The sequence below is a fragment of the Muscardinus avellanarius genome (genome assembly GCF_963383645.1).
Source record: "Muscardinus avellanarius genome assembly, chromosome: 8".
Taxonomy (NCBI): Eukaryota; Metazoa; Chordata; class Mammalia; order Rodentia; family Gliridae; genus Muscardinus; species Muscardinus avellanarius.
Window position 1 is genome coordinate 69,660,952 of NC_137794.1, and position 22,360 is coordinate 69,683,311.

Consider the following 22,360-nt stretch of genomic DNA (forward strand, 5'->3'; position numbering starts at 1 on the left):
AAATTGTCATATCGTTCTTGTAGCTACTCCATGAAATTAAGCTTTCAACTGATTATCCCCTCAACAGAGTTATCATTAAATGTCTTCTTTAATCCCTACTGCACTGCAGATTTCTTTTCTCAATATTGGTAGCCAATAACAGGTACTGAGCTTCTGTGTTGCAACAACTACCTTCGAATAAATAGTGAGCAGGTGGATATCTGTTTCTATGGTTTCTATTTACAGTAGAGAATGTTCACAGACATTGTTTGACTCTGGCTACTTCCTGTTGTGATAGAAATTTAAGTATTGCCTTCTTCTCCTTAGTCCTATTTTTTTCACCACCATTTTGTCTTCATCTCTCTTCTTTCTCTTCATCTGGCTCTCTCAATCACCATTACCTGGAAGTTCCATTAAGCATGATTTAATTTTAGTTTCCCATTCGAGGAAAAGTCTCTAAACAGAAAAAGGATAGGCAGTGGGAGAGGTGTCTGTTCTTTTTTAAATGACTTTAAGCCAACACTGTGCTTCTGAAAATAGATCCGCAATTTAAGAAGAAATGACAAAGTTTCCTTCTTTGCTTGGACAAAGCCTCTTTCCATGACAAATCTTCCAGCAACAGAGATAGTTGGCCCGTCTCTCTCAGCAGAGTGAGATCCATGAGATAAGTAAGGTAAGCTCCTAGAACACAGTGAGCCGATTACTTAAGTTGTCCTCAGCAGATATACTGACTCTGCTGGATCAAACTAAACCATCCATTATTTTTTGTCTTATTTCTACCCAGCAGCACAAAGTTATGGTAAACAAAAAATTGCTAAAATATGTCAGATGGATAACTAAAGAGTATAGGCTTAAAAAATAAGCCGGGATCATTTTTCTCATAATACCCATAGTACAAAACGCAATCGCTATGTGCTCAAAGGTCTGTTGGGATGCAATGATGCAGTTAGAAACATTAAAACAAAAAGGTTTTAAAATATCTTTTCTTCCAAGAAATGTTGAGAAAAGATTCCTGGGAGATGTTTTTATTTTGCATTTGGGGAAGATTCGCTTCTGTGAAGCTATTTTCAAAGCCAGAAAAACCTAAAATATTTTTTCAAGAGGGAAAAAATAGTATTCTGTCCATTAAAGTGAGATGGCTTTACCAGACACAGAACAGTCTACTACAAATGTAAATGTACAGATAGGCTTAAGGAAATAAATGGCCTCTGTTCTAGACATCAACACTGGAATTGTGCAGAAGTTTACATGAACCTTGTCCATTCCATGTTTAACTATTCCTTTAATTCCTTAAAAAGTAATTTCCTATTCTACTTGTAAAAGTGCCAGCAAAGTAGAAGTGTTTATTATTATTATTATTACAATTATTATTAAGATGGTATTTTGCTGACTACTAAACCAGCAAATAACATGCATTTCAAGGTTGCTCTAACAGAGAATGTCAGGGCCATCTAATTGTATCAGATTTCTTTGTGACTTTGAATCACTGGGAGCCAAGCAAAGCTATTAATTTACTATCATTCCCTACAAAATCCTTTTGTCATACCAACTGGCCAATGTACCCAATTTTCTATTAGCAAATGTAAATCATTTCTTTTATCACCACCAAGTTGCTTTAACCCCATTTGCCCGCTATAGAGGTCAATTCATCTTCAGGATCCTTTGTTCTCTGTGTATCCAATATGTTTGTGGATGTCTGTGGATTTTCTTTTTCCTTTATGAAAGATAATCAATGCCAAATTATAATCGATAACATGGATGGCATAAAGAAGGCACATGCCTGTAACTCCAGTACTTGAGAGTCTGAAATAGGAGGATTGCAGGTTGAAGGCCAGTCTCAGCAATTTAGCTAGGCCTTCACTAACTTAGTGAGACCCTGTTTCAAAATAAAGAACACAATAGGGCTGGGAGAGGGTGCAGTAGTCAGAGGTTTAATGACTTTGAGTTCAATCCCTAGTAGCACAAAAATAAATGAATAAATAAATAAATACATAATGAGGGAAGAAATGTGTTTATCTCACTTTCAGTGACAAAGATTAGTATTATATTTTTTTCACTTTGAACAGAGATATAAAGCAGGAGACAAAAAGCTGCATCTGGTGATGGTCAAATGCTTTAATAACACAAATGCAAGAGCATTAGATATTTTTTAATATAGTTAAAAATAACATAAGCATAGAGCAAGGTGTTATGGCACATGCTTGTGATCCCAGCCTTTGGAAGGCTGAGACAAGAGGATCTCAGTTTTCAGACAGCCTCAGCTACTACTTAGTGAGGCCCTTTGCAAATCAGTGAGACCCTGTTTCAAAATAAAGAATAAAAAATTGGACTGTGGGTATAGCTCGAAGGTAGAATGCCTCTGAGTTCCATTCCCAGTTCCTCAAAAAATAATAATGATAATGTAATAGTAAATCATGACTCTCCCTGAATGCCCATATTTGACTGACATATGCCCATACACAGCACAGCATCCTTACCTAGTCTACAAACCAGTGCAGGCTATACCTGTCTGCTCATCGGTCCCTTTCTCATTTCCTCTAATTCCTCATGTCTTTTTTATTTGCTCCCTTTAAATATTACTTTCTTTAATTTACAATCCTAGTAAACAGAATCATTTCTGTTCTTTGTCATTGCATTCCATATGTTTGTTTATTTTAAATTATTTTGTTAGTACATTGCAATTACGCATCATTGTGAGGCCCAATGTGATGAAGCGCACATACACACAGCTCTTCCTGCACTTCCCTCCACATCCCACAGCTCCTCCTTCTGCCTCCCTGCACAGGTGAGTGGGAGTGATAGCTACACCTTCTTGTATCACAATAGAATTATTATTTTCTTTTTAGGATGGGGAAAAGCCTTTTAATAGTATAAAAGTTGTTTACTGGTATTTCTACTATAAAGCTCTTCTACAAATCAAAATGAAAAAGCAATTATATACGTGAAAGTGATTAGAGACTACAAGGCAGACGTTTTATCTAACATTGGCTGATGAATTTTAGTATAACAGATTATGACAATATTTATCACATAGTTATGATCTAAGGCAGAACAAAAACAAAGACACATATTTCACATCCATATATTCTCCTCAGCAATATCTGGGTTTGGATGACTCTGTAGGAAGTAGGAAAACTGTCAAATATCTTCTCTTAAACCAGCAGAAAAAAATACACACTGGCAGATGTTGGATTTTTTTTCAATACCACTATGGTTTCCAATGTGAAATTTTCATAAGTATGCCCCACACATTAACATTTAAATGTGTGTGTGTACACACACACAGTCCAGTAATTAAATAAAGGGAATTAAAAACATACTTTCAAGTTAAAATAAATTTTACAAAACAATTGCATTAAAAATATGAAAGGTATACAAAACTGAAATTGTAAAATAAATAATATACTTATCAAACTAAATGTGTTCCATAGAAATATGTCTGCAAATGTGGATGCAGTAACTGTCCATACTTGTGATGGTGGGTCGGGTGGGAAGACATTCCCCTGTTATTTAAATGTTTCTTTCTTCCATCTTCTCTCTTTCCCAGCCCCCTCTTACTGGTCTGTCTCTGCATTATTTATAGATACCTTTTGTTTCCTGTTTTCTCTCTAGCTTCCACATATGAGAGAAAATACATCATCTTTGACTTCCTGAGTCTGGCTAATCTCACTTAGCATAATATTCTCCAGTTCTATCCATTGTCCTGATAAGATAATGTTGTCTTTCATGGTTGAGTAGAATTCTATTCTGAACTACATATAATCAATTATAATTTCTATATTTGACCTCGTGATTAATATACTCGTGACTCTTTGGGGTTTTGTTGTTGTTGTTTGTTTGTTTGTTTGATTTGTTTTGTTTATGGTTGTAGAGATTGAACCCAAGGCAATTCTACTTCCAAGCTATACCTCCAGCCCTTTTTGAAATATGCTCTTGCTAGGTTGCTGAGAGTCTCTGTAAGTTATTGAGGCTGGCCACAAACCTGTTTCAAAATTAAGAGACACTTTTTCAAAATAAAGAATAAAAAAATAGGGCTGAGGGTGTAACTTGGAGGCAGAATGCCCCTGGGATCCATCCTCAGTACTGAAAAAAAAAAGTGAATAATTGTTATGTAACTATTTTGCTTTCAGTCATTGTATGAGATTATACTAAGTCAATAACATAACTTTATTTTCCAAAACTACTACTTCTATAAGTAACACTTGATAGGAAAGCATTGAGTTAAGTTACTCAACATCAAAACCACTATCTGCCTGTTTTGCTACCAACTACTACATTACACAGATACAAGTTACTGGATCGTTTTTGTATTGTTTTTATCTGAAACATCACTGTATTTGAATAGCCTGAGGCTAGGTCGAGGATACTCTGTAACTACACAGCATCCCAAAGAGAAAACCAGGCCTTACCTAACCCCCTCCCCAAGGGGGTTTCTGAAAAGTGCAAAACGGCCATGTATTCCTCCTGTATAAAAGATTCCTCAGATAGGTAAATCTAAACGCATTCTTTTTGTTTCAGAAAAATGTGCTAATATTATGCCAAGGGAAGAAATTTTTAAAATAGAGATACAGATATAACATTAAATATTTAAGTATTTCTGAAGAGTGATTAACTTTATTCAGTCTTTCCAAGTAAGTTCTCACCCTTCTACCTCCTTCATCTCCTGTCCTACATCTGATCTCTGAAGTTACTCCATAGACAAACTTCTTATTTTTATTGTATTGAGGATTGAACCCAGGAACATTCTACCTATGAGCTAAACCCCCTACCTTTTTTTATTTTGAAACAGGGTCTCACTAAGTTGCTTAGGATCTCACTAAATTGACAGGGCTATCCTTGAACGTGTGATCCTCCTATCTCAGTCTCCCAAATCCTGAGATTACAGGTATGTATGGCCATGCCCAGCTGACAAATTTCTTTAAAAGTAACATAAATTTTGCTACTTCTCTTTAAGATCGAAGATGGAGTCTAGTCTTCCCTCAGTGTGATCCCTAACCCTAAAATATAGCACCCAGGAGAAAAACTCTGATGGATTTTAAAAATAGTTTTTGGAAAGCCAGATCAAAGCCTCAGCCTATTCTTACTCTTCCTTAATGACCAAGTACTAGGTATCCACCCCCACTGGAGAATGCCAAATACCTACCAGCTCTGACAAGCTAAAGAGCATTAAGCATTTTGTAAACCCCTAACCAGATCAGTCCTTCAGGACCCAGCAGGCTCTGCTCACAAGCAAAGGCAGCTGGGCATTTGCTTGCCCTCCACTCTGAGTCTCAGAATAGATCTAAGCTCCATGTGTGGACCTACCATGTTATAATTTTCCTATGATTCAACCCAGCCTAACCCTCCCAGTGCAAGAGTCCCAGACAGAAAGAAAAGTGCTCTTCCAAACTCTTTCTCCTTATCGCATGCTGTCAACCATCATTACCTCATAAAACTGCTCTCTAGTGTCACCAGCAATCCTCCAGCAAACCTAACATCCTTACCTCTTCCTCATTACCTTGACCTTTCCTTGGTATTTCACTCCCAAACTTCCTTCTTGCTGTTCTTTTTGCATTAAAAAAAAAAAAAAAAAAAAAAAGATGCTTTGAGGGTTGGAAACTGCAGCAGAAACCTGTAATCCCTGTCACTCAAGAGGCTGAGACAGGAGGATCATACGTTCCAGGCCTGCATGGGCAGCACCATAACCTCATCTCAAACTGGAATGCTTGCCTAACATGCTGGAGGCCCTGGGTTTGATCCCTGGTACTGAAAAAAAAGAAAGAGAGAGAGATTAAAAATAAGAAAGAAAGAAAGAAAGATGCTACTGTTTTTCTTCTAGTTTCTTAAGTTCCTCACAGTGTCCTTCGATGACTCTTCTTCCCCGTATTGTTTGCTTCATATCAACTCTTCAGTGCACTCACAGAGGTTAGTAGATGGAAGGAGGCTCCACTGATCTGAGCTGGGCTGCTGAGTCACTGCTCGGGCCCTCACCCTTCTGGAATTTAGCTTGAGGATTTTTGTGGTACTTAGAGAATCCCAAGAGCAATGAGAAAGGAAACCCCAACATGCAAGCACTGTGCAGGTCAGTCCCTGCTTTTGTCACAGTTACTCTTGTCTTGTTGGTCCAAGAAAGTAAATTGACCACGCTGATTCAGTGTGGCAGGAGGCTACCTAAGAGCAGGGTCACAAGATGGCATGGCCCTGAGGTGGCAGTCACAATCTCTACTGCACACTCCCTCGGCGAAATGGTGGGCATCTCTGAAGACTTGGTCTTTGTCCCTTTCTCCTATGTTTTATACTCTGGTACTATGGTTCCTATGATCCTAATGACATCTACAACACTCTGTGGTTCCTATATTCCTATGACATTTGTCACTCCTCTGTGTGAATGACTTCAAAATTCATCTTTACAGAATAGACTTGTCCTTTGTCGTGCTGTAATGTTTCTGAATTTGTTTTGGCTATTTTCATTGAGCTGTTCTAATAGGACTTCTAATTTGACAGACCTACAATTAAATGTACTATCTTCCTTTCTGCTTCAACCGTTCTTTCTACCCCCAAATTATTATGTGAGTGAATATTTCTTTACCTAGTCCCAAATCACATATTTTTTATTTCATTCTCTCTTTTTCTTAATCTAATTTGTAGTTTTGCCTCTCTACTACTTACCAGATAAGAATATTCCAGAATCTATTTAATTTTTGGTTTCAAATTTCTAACTCTAAACATAGTGATAAGAAAACTTGCCATACAGAGCTATTATAAAGATTAAATTAGTTTTTGTGTTTAGCATCATGAAGATATTCAAATATGTTAGTTATTTCCTTCCCTCTTAAGTCTTCAGTCTATATTCATGAAATCGCTTACCTCCCTGTTCTTTTTTTACCAGTGCCACAAATTGAAATTAGCTCTTATAACCTCCTTCAGCCTCTACATCTACAAACAATAATAACAAAAGCATCTACCTCATGGCGTTGTTATAAGATATGAGACAAAAACAATGCAAATAGATTGTTTCTGTGGTGGATAACACAATGGGAAGCTCTTAAGTGCCAATTATTACAATCTTTTGCTCCACTAACAATAAATACAAACTCATAGGGAAGAATTATTAACTCTTTCTATGAAGGCTGGGAAATGCTTCTAGGAAGAGGATCATATGATCTGAACCTAGAAGGACAGGTATCATTTCCTTCCAAATTAAGACCTCTGCTCACATTAATCCATGTATTTGTTTCCTCATTCATGCATTAACCAATTACTTTTTCATGCGTGCTACATGACTGACAGTATGTGCTCCTCTTCCAGCATTAATCTGCATCTGTCCATACTGAGAAACTGCTAAGCTGCCCCGGACATCCAGGATCTCACCAGGCACTTACGGGAAGGCCTTGGTTTTCCCCTGTGAAACATAAACAGTCTCACAGAATGTTGACATCAAACAAGGCCACTCTGTGACCATGAGGGACCAAGACAAAAATGAGATCACATCAGCTCATCATCATGACTGAAGGGCCCACACAACATGAACATTTTCCCACTATAAAAATAACCAAGCATCTGCCTATCTATAATCTGAGTGATTGCTCTTTCTTCACCAATGCTTCAGCCTTCCAGTTAGTCTTTCTTCCTTCTCAACAAGTTTTATTGATACGCAACCACACACTTATCTCCACTTTTTGACAACATCCCATCCAGAGCCAGGTCGTGCTTCCTTAATCCCTCCCCAAAATCATACCCTTGAATTTAAGGAGTTCTTTCTCCCTGAGAGCATCTGCTCTTCCTCATGCTGTGTGTTCTCCTTTCCTGCAACGAGTAATGCCCCACTCTAGAAGTGCTCCCAGAGGTCTGAAGGGCATTGACGTAACATTCAGGTTTATTAGCCTTAATTCCTGAGATTGTAAAATTCTCTGGAGAAGAAACACACCCATATTAATTCTTATAATTTTTGTGATAGAAATAGTGCCTTTAATAGAGTAAGTACACACAACAAATTTGTTGACTAAATATATCAATTCCTTAAAAACAATTTTCTGCAATCATGAGCAATTACAAAGAGACCTGGGCCTGGTGGCACATGCATATAATCCTAGTACTTGGGGGTCTGAGACAGTAGGATCTCAAGGTCAAGGACAGCCTTGGCAAAGAGTGAGACTTTCATTAACCTATAAAAACCCTGTTTCAAAATAAAAATAAGATCGGGCTGGGATGTATCTTAGAGGAAGAAGGCCCCTGAGTTTAATACAGGTACCACACATACAAAAAAAACCAAATGTCAAAAAGACTTTGAAACAAGTGTTGTGAATTCTGCATCTCAGGAGTATAACAGGTGCCCTCCAGAAATGGTTCCTGGAGAGTGACTGAGAGCAGCACAGAGCTGGGGCTTGCATGATGATGTCTTGGTATGTCATAGTTCATTAACATTTGGAAATGGCAAAAAGATACATGTGAGATCAGAGTAGCACTGCAGTGACCCCAAGTCTTGCCAACAGGATGGTGCTTCAGAGGGACTACATGGGATTCTTCTGAATCTCTCAAATCAAGGGGCCAATGCTGTATGCACTATTTGTTAGGATATTTATTTCAATATAAGATACATAGTATAAGGTTCAAAAGCTTCTAGTGCTTGCATTCCTTGAATCTCATTTTCATTTTACCCTCAAAAAGGCACAAGAAAGCATGAAAAAAATCTCTAATTGAGAAATTTAGTCTGAATTTAAAGGCACTATAAAATATAGCGTATAAAAATTTTAAAGAAGACATAAATAAAAACATTACAGATATTGACATACAAGTTAACTCAGTTCGTAAACACAAAAACATCTAACTTTAAAAAATATATAACCTTGGTAGAAAAAATTGACATCATGCCAGAAAGATCTTACACAAGGGATAGTATATGATGGCATCAAATTTAGCCAAATAAGCAATAAGGTGGCTAATGCAGATCACGTGATCTATATTTGCATCTATGCATTTTAGCAGAATTCTTCCGTTTCATTAATCTTCAAAGAAACAGTCACATAAACCAATGCTAAAGTTGTAGGCTTTTGGGGAAATAGCTATAAAGTGCCCTGAAATACCATTAAAGCTGCTATTAATCTGCATAACTACCTTCCCCAGAGAAAGTGGCCCTGTGCTTTTCATGCTAAGGCCCCCATTAAAAATTGGAATCAGAGAATGCTGCAGAGAAATTAGCAGTTAATTAGTAAGAAAATTAACCAAAAAAAAGATGAAATTATTTTGTTTGGTAATGTTTTACAGTTGTAGCAGTGAAAGGTCTATTAATGTTCATTAGAGTCAAACTTTCAGCATATATAAGCTGAAAAATATTTCACATACATAATCATTTTAAATTATATATGTTGACCATAAAAATGAAATTATAAGTGTAGCCCTACAACATTAATTTTGTAAATTAGATTTTAGTTTTCTGTCCATTTAAAAGCTGTGGCCAGTAGTTTCTCTACTATGAAGGTAACCATGGTATAGTTTAATATGTGTCTATGTGATTTTTGGATGCCATTTTCATGAGATTTGTAATTTGTTGCCAGCTTGGTAATCATTCTACATTATAAAGAATCTTTGAATCAGTCTGTGACCCTCAGTATTTTCTTCCCAGGGTAAATGAGAAATCAGTTGATTTCTGGAAGCATAGAAATTATGCTTCTTTAACTGTGAGTCAAACCAAAAATTAAGATATGAACAGTTCATTAAGAGAAAAATGGCTTGTGTCTTTAATGCAGATGCTTTGGGTAGGTAAAAAAAAAAAAAAAGCAACTGGAAAAGAAAGAGTTGGAGAAAACCTTTATAGGTTTTCTGTTTTTGTAGCAACCCTTTGCTTAATTATTCACTTGTCCATCCAGTGCTTGTTATGCATAGCATCACACTAAGCTTAGGGGCAAGGAGATGGCTCTGCGCCCAGCCACTCACTTCCAGAGCTGATAGTCTTGCAGAAAATAAATTAGCAAGAATGAAAAAGGATGCCACGGGCTCTATGAGGCACACCTACCCTAGTCTAGAATGCTGGGAAAGGCCTGGGGAGGGAGGAACAAAGAAGGCAGCCAGCGAGACCTGAGGGGCCAGTTAGAGCCAGACAGGAAGAGGAAGGCAAGGGTTTCAGCAGACAGAATAGCCTCTTAGAAGACCAAAGCTGCAGGTGAGGGACAGAATGGAACTGTCAGAGACGGAAGATGCTCGGTGTACAGGGAATCCGCTGCACAGGAAGAATATTGTGACAACTAGAATGGAGCTGTAGAAGGTGTGACCCACCTAGACAGGAGGAACCGCTAACCAATATGAAACACTTAGTATGTTTCTTGCTTAAGGTGCTTTATATTGCACCCTTTCTGCAGTCTCCTGTATGTCATATCTCATATATGCCACATAATTTATGCCATATAACAAAGTCATCACCTTGCCCCTAACCTTAGTGTGATGCTGTGCATAATAAGCATTGTCTGGACATGAGATGGGGATCATTATTAATTTTACTCTACAGATGAGAAACTGAGGTGGTATGGTCAATAAGTTGCTCAGGGTCACACAACTAAGTCACCATAGAGCCAGAGTCAGTTCCAGATCCATCCCTATAGCCCTTACCCTGTGTGTGTGTGTGTGTGTGTGTGTGTATGTGTGTGTGTGTGTGTGTGTGTGTGTGTGTGTGTGTGTGTTACTGGGGATTGAAATCAAGAATATTTTACCTCTTGGCTATACTTCCAGTCCTATATTATTTTTTATTTTGAAACAGAGTCTCAGCAGGTTGATGAGAGTCTCACTACTTGCTGAGGCTGTCCTCGAACCTGCTATCCAACTGTCTCAGCCTCCCAAGTACTGGGATTATAAGCATGTGCCACCACATCCAGCTTTAGCCTGTGACTTTAAGCATACCAGAGCACAGGTTACAAAGAGCAACCAGCATTATATCCCAATTAGGATTTTATACCACTAATGTTAGAATCAAGTTAAAATATCAACTGGAAGAACACAAAAGTCACTATAATTTTGATTTAACATGTAGATTCTCACTGAAGTCTTCATAATTGAAAAATACTAAGATAACTTTCTTTTTCTTTCCTTTTTGAGCTAATGAGCAGAAAATTAATTGTGGCAAATAATTTTGAGGGGTTTTTTTTTCTCTCTTGAGAGACACAAAGACAAATTAAAGTGCATAATACATAGCAACTCATTTTTAAAAATTAATCCTCACCCAGGCGTGGTGGTGCATGCTTATAATCCCAGTATTTTGAGGTTGAGACTGGAGGAATACCGGTTCAAGGTCAGCCTCAGCTATTTAGTGATACCCTGTTTCAAAAAAATAAAATAATAAAAAATAGGGCTGGGGGTGTAGATCAGAGGTAGAATGCCTCTGGGTTACATCCCCAATACCACACACACACAAAAAAAAGTTAATCCTTTACTGTATATGAATTTGGTGAGATGCTTCACTTTTATTTATCAAAAAGAAACTTTAGGTTATATGAACAGATGACCCAAGCATTTAAATGAATTCACCAAGAGCCGGGCGTGAGACAGGAGGATCACACAGGTTCAAAGCCAGCCTCAGCTACTTAGTGAGCCTCTCAGCAACTTAGTGAGACCCTGTTTCCAAATAAAATATAAAATAGGTCTGGGAGTGTAGCCCGGAGATAGAAGGTCTCTGGGTTCCATCTCTAGTAACACACACACACACACACACACACACACACACACACACACACAAAATTCACCAATAGTGCCTTTGATTTAAGAAAAAAATAAAAAGACTAAATTCAATTAAATTGAAATTCAGCTTCTGATCTTTAAAACTAGAGTGTAGTTATTTCTTCCCCTTTTTTTCATTATTAGTAATTTGTTGAAAACCTAAAAGGAAAAAAGTAATCAATACTTCTGCTAAAGAGATTTTGAATGAAATATTGTAATAGAAACTTTCACATTATTATGTTTATCCCTTTTCCTTGAAAAAATAACTCCTACTTATTTTAATAATCCCTTACTATGTCACTTCATTGCTTCCAGAATTATTTTGAGGTGCACATAATCAGGTTTTACTGCCATTAATTAATTATTTAAAACTGCACTTAATTAACCTTTAACTGTGATTTCAATTGGTTCCTCTTTTCCTCATTTCTATGACTTTGCCACTTTTTCTTTTCTTTGTGAGGGGGAATTAAACAAGAAAAATTTTCTCACAGTTCAGGAGACCTCGCCATTTTTCTTAGACAGTTTATTGTTAAAAAATTAACAATTATTTATAATTTTTCTTTAAAATGGTGATGATACACTGGGCACAGAGGTGTACTCTTGTAAAACTACTTATTTGGGAGGGTGAGACAGGAGAACTATAAGTTCATGGTTAGCCTGGGTAACTTAAGCAGACTCTACCTCAAAATAAAAAATAAAATTCAGCCGGGTGTGGTGGTACACGCTTGTAATCCCAGCATTCAGGAGGCTGAGACAGGAGTATCGCGGTTCAAGGAAAGCCTCAGCTACTTAGTGGGGCCCTCCATAACTTAGTGAGACCCTGTTTCAAAATAAAGAATAAAAAATAGGGCAGGAGGTGTAGCTCGGAGGTCAAATGCCTCTGGGTTCCATCCCCAGACCCGCAAATAAGTAAATTTTATATATATATATATATATATATATATATATATATATATATATAATCAGTGGCAAAGTGCCCTGGGTTCAGTTCCCAGTACCACATACACACAAAAAAATTATGACAACTTATATAAAAAATCATTGTAAAACAAACTGAGATAAATATGCAGTTATATCAACATAAACACAGTATGGTAATATTAACATGAAAATTCATATAATATTATACCCGAGATAAAATGTACCAGTATTGGGAATGGCCTAGGAAAATTTGAGAAAGCTATGATTATTAATATATTTCAAAAATTGGGTAAGGGGCAAATCTGTGCAAGGACTTGGTTTCTGCCTAAAAGCAGACAACTATTCCAATGTAAATTAACCTAGCCAAAAGCAATTAACCAGTCAATAGGAGAGGAGAACTAGGCCTTTATCTAAAGACAGATCTACATGATGATCTAGGGAGGATGGAGCAGGGTTTGACCTTGCCCTTCTTGCTGGGGGAGGTACCTTACAGGGATGTTCACTACTTCAGAATTATGTAAACAAGATGGATGTCATGGGTATAAAAAGTCCGGTCCCCGTGTAATGAATGCCTTTGGTGTATTCATTTCGAGTCACCCCGCCATACCATTTTTGGCATGGGGCTATATTTCTATCTCCTGTATTTCTATCTTTTCCTCTTTTTCTGTTTTTCTGTTTTTTTGTTTCTTTGGGGAGTTTTGGGGAAATTATTCCCAGGGGTCTAACAAAGATCCCTGGGGACAGTTCCCCAAAACCCTAACAAAAAGTTTTATTTTTGTTTTTGTTTTTTTATGGTACTGGGGATGGAATTCAGGGGAGTTCTACCTCCAAATAATACCCCCAGTCCTATTTTTATTGTTTTATTTTGAAACAGAGTCTCACTGAGTTATAAAGGGCCTTACTAAGTAGTAACTTGAGATGAAAGGGTTCTTTTTGCTGTTGTTGTTTTTGTTTTTGCGGTACTGGGGATTGAATCCAGGTGCATTCTACCTCCAAACTACACGCCCAGCCCTATTATTTTATTCTTTATTTTTGAAACAAGTTCTCACTGAGTTGCAAAGGGCCTCACTAAGTAGGTGAGGCTGTCCAAAACCAATTCTATCTCAGCCTCCCAAATGCTGGGATTACAAGCATGCACAACAACGCCCAGCTTTAGATAAAAGTTTTCAATATATTATTTTAGCAACATATTTGTTGTGTTATTTTACATCATGGTAATTAGTTTATAATGACGATTCAAAGAATAGGGAGAGTAGAACATGTCATGGTTCTATAGGTAATGCTGTCACTTAATAATAGATGTTCCTAATTAATCTCATGACATCTAAAATATGCTTTGGAGACAGGTGTGATGGCACACACTTGTAATCCCAGCGTTAGGGAGGCTGAAACTGGAGGATCGTGGTTCTCGATAGCCTCAGCTACTTAGTGAGGCTCTCTGCAACTTAGATTATGTTTCAAAATAAAGAATAAAAAATAGGGCAGGGGGTGTAGCTCGGAGGTTGAATGCCCCTGGGTTCCATCCCCAGACCCACAAAAAGAAATAAATAAACCGGGTGTGGTTGCACATGCTTGTAATCCCAGCATTTGGGAGACGGAGACAGGAGAATAGAGCTGGTTCGAAGCCAGCCTCACAGGCTTAAGAGACCCTGTTTCCAAATAAAAAAAATATAAAATAGGTCTGGGAGTGTAGCCCGGAGGTAGAAGTGTTTCCAGGAACCCCAGTACCACCAAAAATTAATTAATTAATTAATTAAAAATATGCTTTGGAGTAATTTAAATTATCTGTCCTAACTGGGTGTGGTGATGCATACCTATAATCCCAGTACTTGGGAGGCTGAGACAGGAAGATAACAGGTCCTAGGCCAGTCTTAGCAACTAAGCAAGGCCCTCAGCAACTTTGAGACCTTGTTTCAAAATAAAAAATAACATAGGGATGGGAGCATAACTTGGAGGTAAAATGCTTCTGGATTCAATCTCTAGAACCATAAAAATAAAATTAAATTAATTAACTATCTGTCCTAAAATTCTCACCTTGGGTTTATCCAAAATATTTTATTTGATAGACAACCAAATGTACATTTAAAATGTATTTTAGCCGGGCGTGGTGGCACATGCTTGTAATCCCAACATTTGGGAGGCTGAGACCTGGAGGATCGCGGTTCGCGGACATCCTTAGCTACTTAGTGAGGCCCTCTGCAGTGAGACCCGGTTTCAAAATAAAGAATAAAAAAAAAAAAAAAATAGGACAGGGGGTGTAGCTCGGAGGTCGAATGCCCCAGGTTCCATCCCCAGACCCACACACAAAAAAATGTATTTTACATTATTTATGTTGTACATATGTATGTAAATACATATTTCTTTTAACTTAGTTTCTGAAACAGTAGTATCTAAACATACTTTTTTTAGAGAACTGAAATTACAGTATTTTTATTTCAACACATGAGCTTTTAGTATTCAGTGAAAGCAAACACAAAGGGAAAGAAATAATTTGGAAAAAATAATTGGAGGGTTGATTGCCTATAGGTGATTAAAATCTACTATGCCAGATTGAATTATGAATATTCTGGTGCTTTTTCCCTTTCCTTACTAACAACAATTTAAATTTTTATTTATTTATTTATTTATTTATTCATTTATTTATTTATTTTTGCGGGTCTGAGGATGGAACCCAGGGGTATTCGACCTCCAAGCTACACCCCCTGTCCTATTTCTTTATTCTTTACTTTGAAACAAGGTCTCACTGAGTTGCAAAGGGCCTCACTAAGCAGCTGAGGCTGTCCACGAACCACGATCCTCCAGTCTCAGCCTCCCAAATGCCCGGATTACAAACGTGCACCACCACGCCTGGCCAGCAATTTTAATTTTAAACCACATTGTTTCTCTTATCTTTGACTAATTTAAGATTCAAAAGCTGACTGCATATCTCAGCTAAGAGAGAAATTGACATCTAGATGGGAAATGACTAGGAACCCTGTGTACAACTTGTCTTCAATTATTAAATTCTGCAGTATTCAAATCATCAAACAGTGCAGCCTCAATCTGTTCTTAAATGGCGAGGTAAGAATCTTTACAAAAATTCGCCACTTTATTTCACCATGCTGCTTTCTTTAAGCCAGATGATGGCCTTGACCTTAGATAATACAGAATCTTAAAATAACTTGTCTAACACATTAAAGAGGAAAATATGTCCTATGTGGAGGGAGAGAAATTCCTCTACCTCCGTACTTCATAACATTCTAACACATTTATCCCACAAGATTAATTATCATCAAAATTATGAGTTATAAATATGTATTCCTGCTTTCTCTTTTTAAGGCAGACCCTAAAATTGTAAACAGGTAAAGAACTGGAAAGAATGTACCTTTATAGGGAAAGAAGAGAAAAAGAAAACTGTGTCTACGAAACACTGCCTCCTCTGTTAACAAGAGATACAAAGAAAGCATTGTACTGGTAGCTCCCTGCAATACACAAAGGTATGCCATCCTTAAGTTAAGGGGGTGGAGAGAAACTTCATAGCCTTCAGTTTCATACTCAAGTGAAAAGACACTTCTTAACCTAAAACCAAGTTATATACCCCAAAAAGCAACTATGCAGAACCATTCACCTAGCACCATACTAGGCTCATGGAATGGACTCAGAGCACCAGGATGAATCCTCATGTAATAAAATGCACAAGACTATGATGCAGAAACAAATGGAGCTTAATTTAAAAATAAAATTCATAGATTATTCTAGGGATCTGATTTTTATTTTTCCCATGCTATTGGGAATCAAACCCAGGGCTTCTCATGATAGACAAGTCCCCTATCACTGAGCTATATCCTGAGCCTCAATTTTATTTTTCATGAAACCTTTATTTAAATCTTGGAGAAGTTTATAGAGTCAAAATTACGACAGTGTATTTTGTTGCTGTTGAAAAATATTCCATATGCAAAGGGGAATCAAATTGTTTTTCCTATTACCCTTGGCCTGTGTGGTCAGGTTTGATGTAAAATATCAGCTGCTGGCTTGTGTAGTTACATTTGCCCACTCCCCTCCTCCCCAATCCCCTCTCCAGGAAACTAAACTGGCCTCATCCCTGACCCTGGTTCAATTTAACATAAAAGTTCAGGTATGACATCTAAGGCACACCTAAACAACTGGGCAAAAAACTTTTTAAGCTCTTTGTAGACAAATGATGCTATGTATAAATTATACCATTGCTGATCATTTTGCTTTTTGTCAGAATGCTGCAATCTTTGATTTTTTTTAACAATAAAAGCAATGAAAGTTAAAGCTATTTTTCTTGGCTTCAAGATTTATATGTAATTGCCATGCCATTATTTTCTGGGTGAACTTTATATCTTTAAAAACACTGAATAATATATTTAAAGAGAGCTCTGAGTAATAAGACCTCTAAGTGTAGTGTTTTTGAGGATTCCATGTTGAAGATGTTGAAGAAAAACACTCATCTATAAAAGGATCCAGGAATGAATTCAAATTGAAGATAAATACAATGGTTCTTCACAAAGGCAAAATTCTTTAAGAACTGGGTTATTATATCACTTAATGTAAGATATTCAGAAAAGTTAAAGTACTTCTAAGTAGAATAATAATCGATTAGTAAATTGATTTAACAATAGTCTAGTTCTTTTTTCAACATCTCTACTTCCAAGTAGTAAAAAAAAAAAAATGTTAACAAACCCAAAACTAAAACTTTCAACTGATTTGTCCTGATTTCTTACTAATGCAAACTAAGAATAAAGACATAAAGAGATGGGTATTAATCAACACTGCATTAAACTGGTCTCCTTAGGAACTAGACGACTCAACATTGATTTTCCATTGTCCACTCATCTCATATGTGTGAATACAAACAAAAACAGTCTTTAATTCTATTTACACAATATTCTTTCCTAAATTCTTTTTACTAACCTCAGTAAGCCACATTAACTTTCAAAGGAAAAATAAAGCATACGTTTGGAAAAAACAAAGTCTCTAAAGAAAAAGTTTTAAGAAAAATTGTTTTATATGAGTCCCTGGGACTGTGTGCTTTTGGACACCCTACTCTGAAGACTGCTAAGTTAAATCACTTCTCTTTGAAATGGAGTGGAATGCTAGAGACTAGAGCTCCTTGTTCTAAAAAAAATTAAAGGAATTTAACCATATTGTGATAAGAACCTTTGGAGTGACCTGGGTTCACAGGTGAAGCCTCCATGCACACTAGAAAACAAGTAGCCTGCCCTGGTCAGGAAGCCAAGTGGTACATTTCCTGACACCATGTTCTTATTCCAGTAGATGTGGAGATTCCCAGGGAAGCCCACTACAGAGACCTGGGAAGGTAGTGACAGATGGAAACTGCTGAGAACGGACTCTAAGACAAGAGGTCAAAAGGTATGTGCAGATATAAATCCGGTATTCTTGGCAACCGATGTCCCTGAAAGTCAAAAAGATAGCCAAAATAGTTTAGCTGCCTAATTTTGTGTCCATAGGCAAAGGCAATCTGAATTAGTTATGACACTGCTCCTTTTACAGTTTTGGCTAACTTTTTTTTTTCCTCCACTTGCCTTCTTTAGCATTTATATCTGGCATGGATGAATGTAGCTGAACAGCTACATATAAATTATAAAAGCTTGTACTCCCAGATAATTAGGAAACCCAGAGTCTAGGCAACTTTGTAGGTGAGGAAACAGAGGCATCAGGCAGTTGAAAGAATTGAATATATTTAAAACTAGTAGAAGCCTGACATGATGGTGCACATCTGTAATCTCAGTACATGGGAGGGTAGGACATGAAGATTGCAGGTTCGAGGCCACCCTCAGTAACTTAATAAGACCCTGTTTCGAACTAAAAAATAAAATAGGTCTAGGGGTGTCGCTCAGAGGTAAAATATCCCTGGGTTCAATCTCTAGTACCAAAAATTAAAAAACAAAACTAGTAGGTTGTGAATTCAAGGCACTAAATATTAACATTACAGTGTGTATTCTAGTAATATATATTACACAAAATATAACATATGCATAGTGCCACATATGAAATGGAAATTATGTAGTAATAAAAACACAGAAGTGCACTTGACTAAGCATTCAGTGAAAAATAAAAGATATTTCCTGTAGATTATCATAGAAAATAAATTTTCCCACAGGTGATTTTCTCACTTAAGAACCAATTTAAGAATCAATTCCATTCATCAAAAGCATAAATGTCAGTTCATTTCTATTTAGGAGTAAGTTAAGACCCTTAATATTTATAAGCTCTTGGTATTGGAAAGAGTCTCAAAAATAACCAAACCACCCTTCATATCTGGACATCTGAGCTTAAAAATCAGCAACAATATTCCACAGCTGTGCTACCATCTTATTCCCTGGGTTATTCACACGAGTGAATCTCCAATGATTCCTCCACTAGGAACTGTTCTATAAAATAAATTTACTTCCTGAGAAACATCCCCAGTCTTTGATTTCATTTGAAAACTGACAGCCACAGTCTCTGCTTGCTCCCAACTCACCAGACCACACATGCACATCGTCAAGACTGGATCTTCTCCACTTTATACTCAACTACCACAAACATAACCTTGCCTCATCCGTACTCATCCTGCCCACTGCTGTGCCTAACGCTTGGATGGATGGATGGATGGATGGATGGATGGATGGATGGAGTGAATAAGTACATAAAATTTTCATCATTTGTTCCACTATAATTAATAGAGTTTATTCAAATAAAATAAATCTTTATCTAGTCTTCTGGAGAAATGTTGCCATTATTTTTTATTAAACTTTACTAAATTGTTGTACCTAGCCAGATTTGGTACTGGAGGGTTACCTCTGAGCTTGTACTCCCAGACTTTTTTTAAACAGGGTCTCACTGAGATACTGAGGCCTCAAATCTACAAACCTCCTGTCTCGGCCTCTCAAGTACTGGGATTATAGAGGTATAGCACTACACCAAGTCTTGGCCAGTTTTTAATTATAATAACCAAAAGATATGATAGCTTGGGTTACATATCTAAAAATTCAAAGAAAAGTGTCTCTATCTTTTCACTTGGAAAAATAGGACTGTCTAAATGTTCTCTTCTATGTTGGGTAGCCTGTGTGCACCTATCAGAATGAAGGGGATTTAAGGTTTGTGGTAGGGCTAGAGTTGATGTGTTTCTATTGAATGCTGCAAAATTTATAACAAAAACCAAACCCAATAAAAAGAAGGAAAACAAGGGCAACGAGGAAGAGGGGGAGGAGGAGGAGAAGAGACTTTAAATGTGACAGTATGGTTTAAAGGAGTCTTCGATTTACTGAAAATGAAATGCAGTTCTGTTTTTAAAATAAGCCGTGTCATTTCACAGCCAAAACATAGGCACACTCTTTGCTTTTGCTCATGAAAATGCCCCAGTGTCTGTGGGAACACATACTGTAACCAAAGTTGTTTCAACATTTACCTGCCAGTTTCCCTCTCCCTTTGCAGGCAAGGTGTGCTTTCATTAACCACCTACCAGGACTTCCACCCACTCTCGCTGCAATTTTGAGGAGTGGGCGGTGGTGGATAGGTTGCAAGGCTAACACATTACAGGCTCTCAGCCCTCAGAGGGTTAACAGATAAAGCAGAGCTCAGTGCTCAGTGCTACTCACGGTTCTGCCTGGAGACTTCTGTCCTCTGCTACGTAGTTGGAAGGAATATAGCCCTGCGGTCGCTGGCCTCCGAAGGCATCTCCTCTTCTCTCCAAGTGTCTGGCCAACCACCAGCCCTCAAAGGAAGTGTCCAGGACTTGGAGTTTGTCACCTGCGCGGAAGCTGAGGTCCTCTGCAGTCCGAGCTTGGTAATCAAACAGAGCCACAAAGTACTGACCATGGCTTCTCTCCGACTCCTGCTGTGGTGACTGGCGAGTTTCAGGGTGGCAACTGGCCCCTTGATTCTCAATCACCACCCCGGACAGGCAGGGGAGATAGGGCTCCAAGTATTGCCAGAACCTCAAACAGACGTTGCAGCCCATGGTGGGGAGAGGGGAGTGGGAGGGGCTTCCCCCTCCCCGTAAGTCTCCACAGATCCACCGTCTTTTCTCCCACCAGGCAACTTGGAAAGCAGCTCTAGCTCACTCCATTTGGGAGGGTATGCAGAGTCTTGTTTCAGAACAGTTCCGCAGGCCTGGCTGCAGCCAGCCCTGCCTGCAGACACTCACCGCCTTGCTTTTGGGGCGTCGCAGCTGTTGCCCTGCAGCAAGATCAAGCGGGGAATGGGCTGCTGCTCTGCTCCAGGAAAGATGCCTCTTCTTGTCTGCTCAGGAATCTCAAACACACACAAAAAATAAATAGATAAATAAAACAGATGTAAGAGGACTTTATGTAGACAAACGACTGGGAACAGAGAACAGCCACCTAGCCCTTTGTCCCAAGAAAAAGTTAGCAAGAGAATGATACTAACTCCAGGTAAAGTGTGTCTCCCACAGCTGCCTCCCTGATTCACACCTGCTCCTGAGATTCCACCAGGCCTGGTCTGCACAGCCCTTTCCTTTTGCTAATGAATAACCAACTGGCCAAAGCGAGTGCCTTTAACATGCTGAGCTATGTACAGACTGTAATAATTTCTCCTTACTTCCTGGTTTCTTTTCTCTGTGATCTCAATGGGATTCCAGTCCTCCTTACCCCTCCCTTCTCCCACACCCAGCATAGACCAGCCCCCTTACCACTAAGCCAAACTCTTAAAGCAGCCACCAGAAACCCATATTCCTTTCATTTCACCTGGAAAGACAGGCCAGCACAGGTAGTCTTGCATGTTGCTACCTCCTCAGCACAGAAATTCAGGGCAGAGATTTTTTTTTTTCCAACCACAAATATGAGTAGCATTGTTTTGTCACCACTGGGAAAAATAAAAAGGCAAATTAGAGTTGTTGCTAGACACAAGGCAATTGAGAAAGAACCATTGAATCCTTGCCTTTTTCTTTTTCTTTCTTTCTTTTTTTAATCACCAGGAATAGATTTTAATAGCTTCAGAGTACCGTCACAGTCTGAAAAAGTAAGAAAACAGCTGACTAAAATGCTGAGAACCTGAAACACTGCTTTTTCCCACAGAGACATTTAATTTCCCATCCTTCACATACTATTTCTGAAACACACACACACACACACACACACACACACACATACACACACACACACACACACACACACTCTAGGTGATCAGTAGAGAAAATCAAGTAACCCAGTAGCAGGGCTCTTTGCGAGCTCCATGGAGATTCTTTCTGTTAACCTTTGACCTCCGGGTCTAAAGTAACTACTAACTTGGTGTAGCAGTGGCAGGAACTCAAAAATTAGTGAGGCTGGGGTCAAGACAGCCATTTTGAGGCCTGTGATAGCAGTGGGCTTTGCTCTACTTCCCCTAATTCAGGGCAGCTATTTCACAAATGTTTTCCTGAATCTCAAGAGCAGATTGACCATAAGTTTGTACTGGTCAACTTCTATCATTTATACCAGGAGAGAGCATTGCAAAATTGTTTATGATGTGTCACTCGGTTTTGCTTAAGACATTTGTAATTTTCTCTGTTAGGGACTGGAGGTGTAGCTCAGTGGCAGAGCACGTGCTTAGCAATTGTGAGGTCCTGGGTTCAATCCCCAAAAGGTTTCTCTCTTAAAAACAATCTAAGTGTTGTCAGAGCTTTAAGCCTGGCTAACCTAGCCCAAGGCAATCTCAAAACTCTTGGTCTTTGTCAGTACAAAGGTAGTTTTAGTAATAAAATAGTAAATCTCAAGAAAAAGAAAGAAAACCAGAGAACCATGCCTCAGCCTTAGCACATTGCCTTGTGCTA

The 22,360-nt window shown here is 38.2% G+C and overlaps 1 protein-coding gene across 1 annotated transcript in view; it reads right to left on the minus strand.

The window, feature by feature from the left end:
- FRK (fyn related Src family tyrosine kinase) overlaps window positions 1-20,551 on the minus strand; it is a gene marked incomplete at both ends in the record, with an annotated part of 99,755 nt that extends 79,204 nt beyond the window's left edge. The window contains one exon of the mRNA XM_080700107.1: window positions 20,190-20,551. Within this exon, the coding sequence (XP_080556233.1) occupies window positions 20,190-20,551 (362 nt within the window). The remainder of the gene's footprint in view (window positions 1-20,189) is intronic.
- Window positions 20,552-22,360: the final 1,809 nt, after the last annotated feature.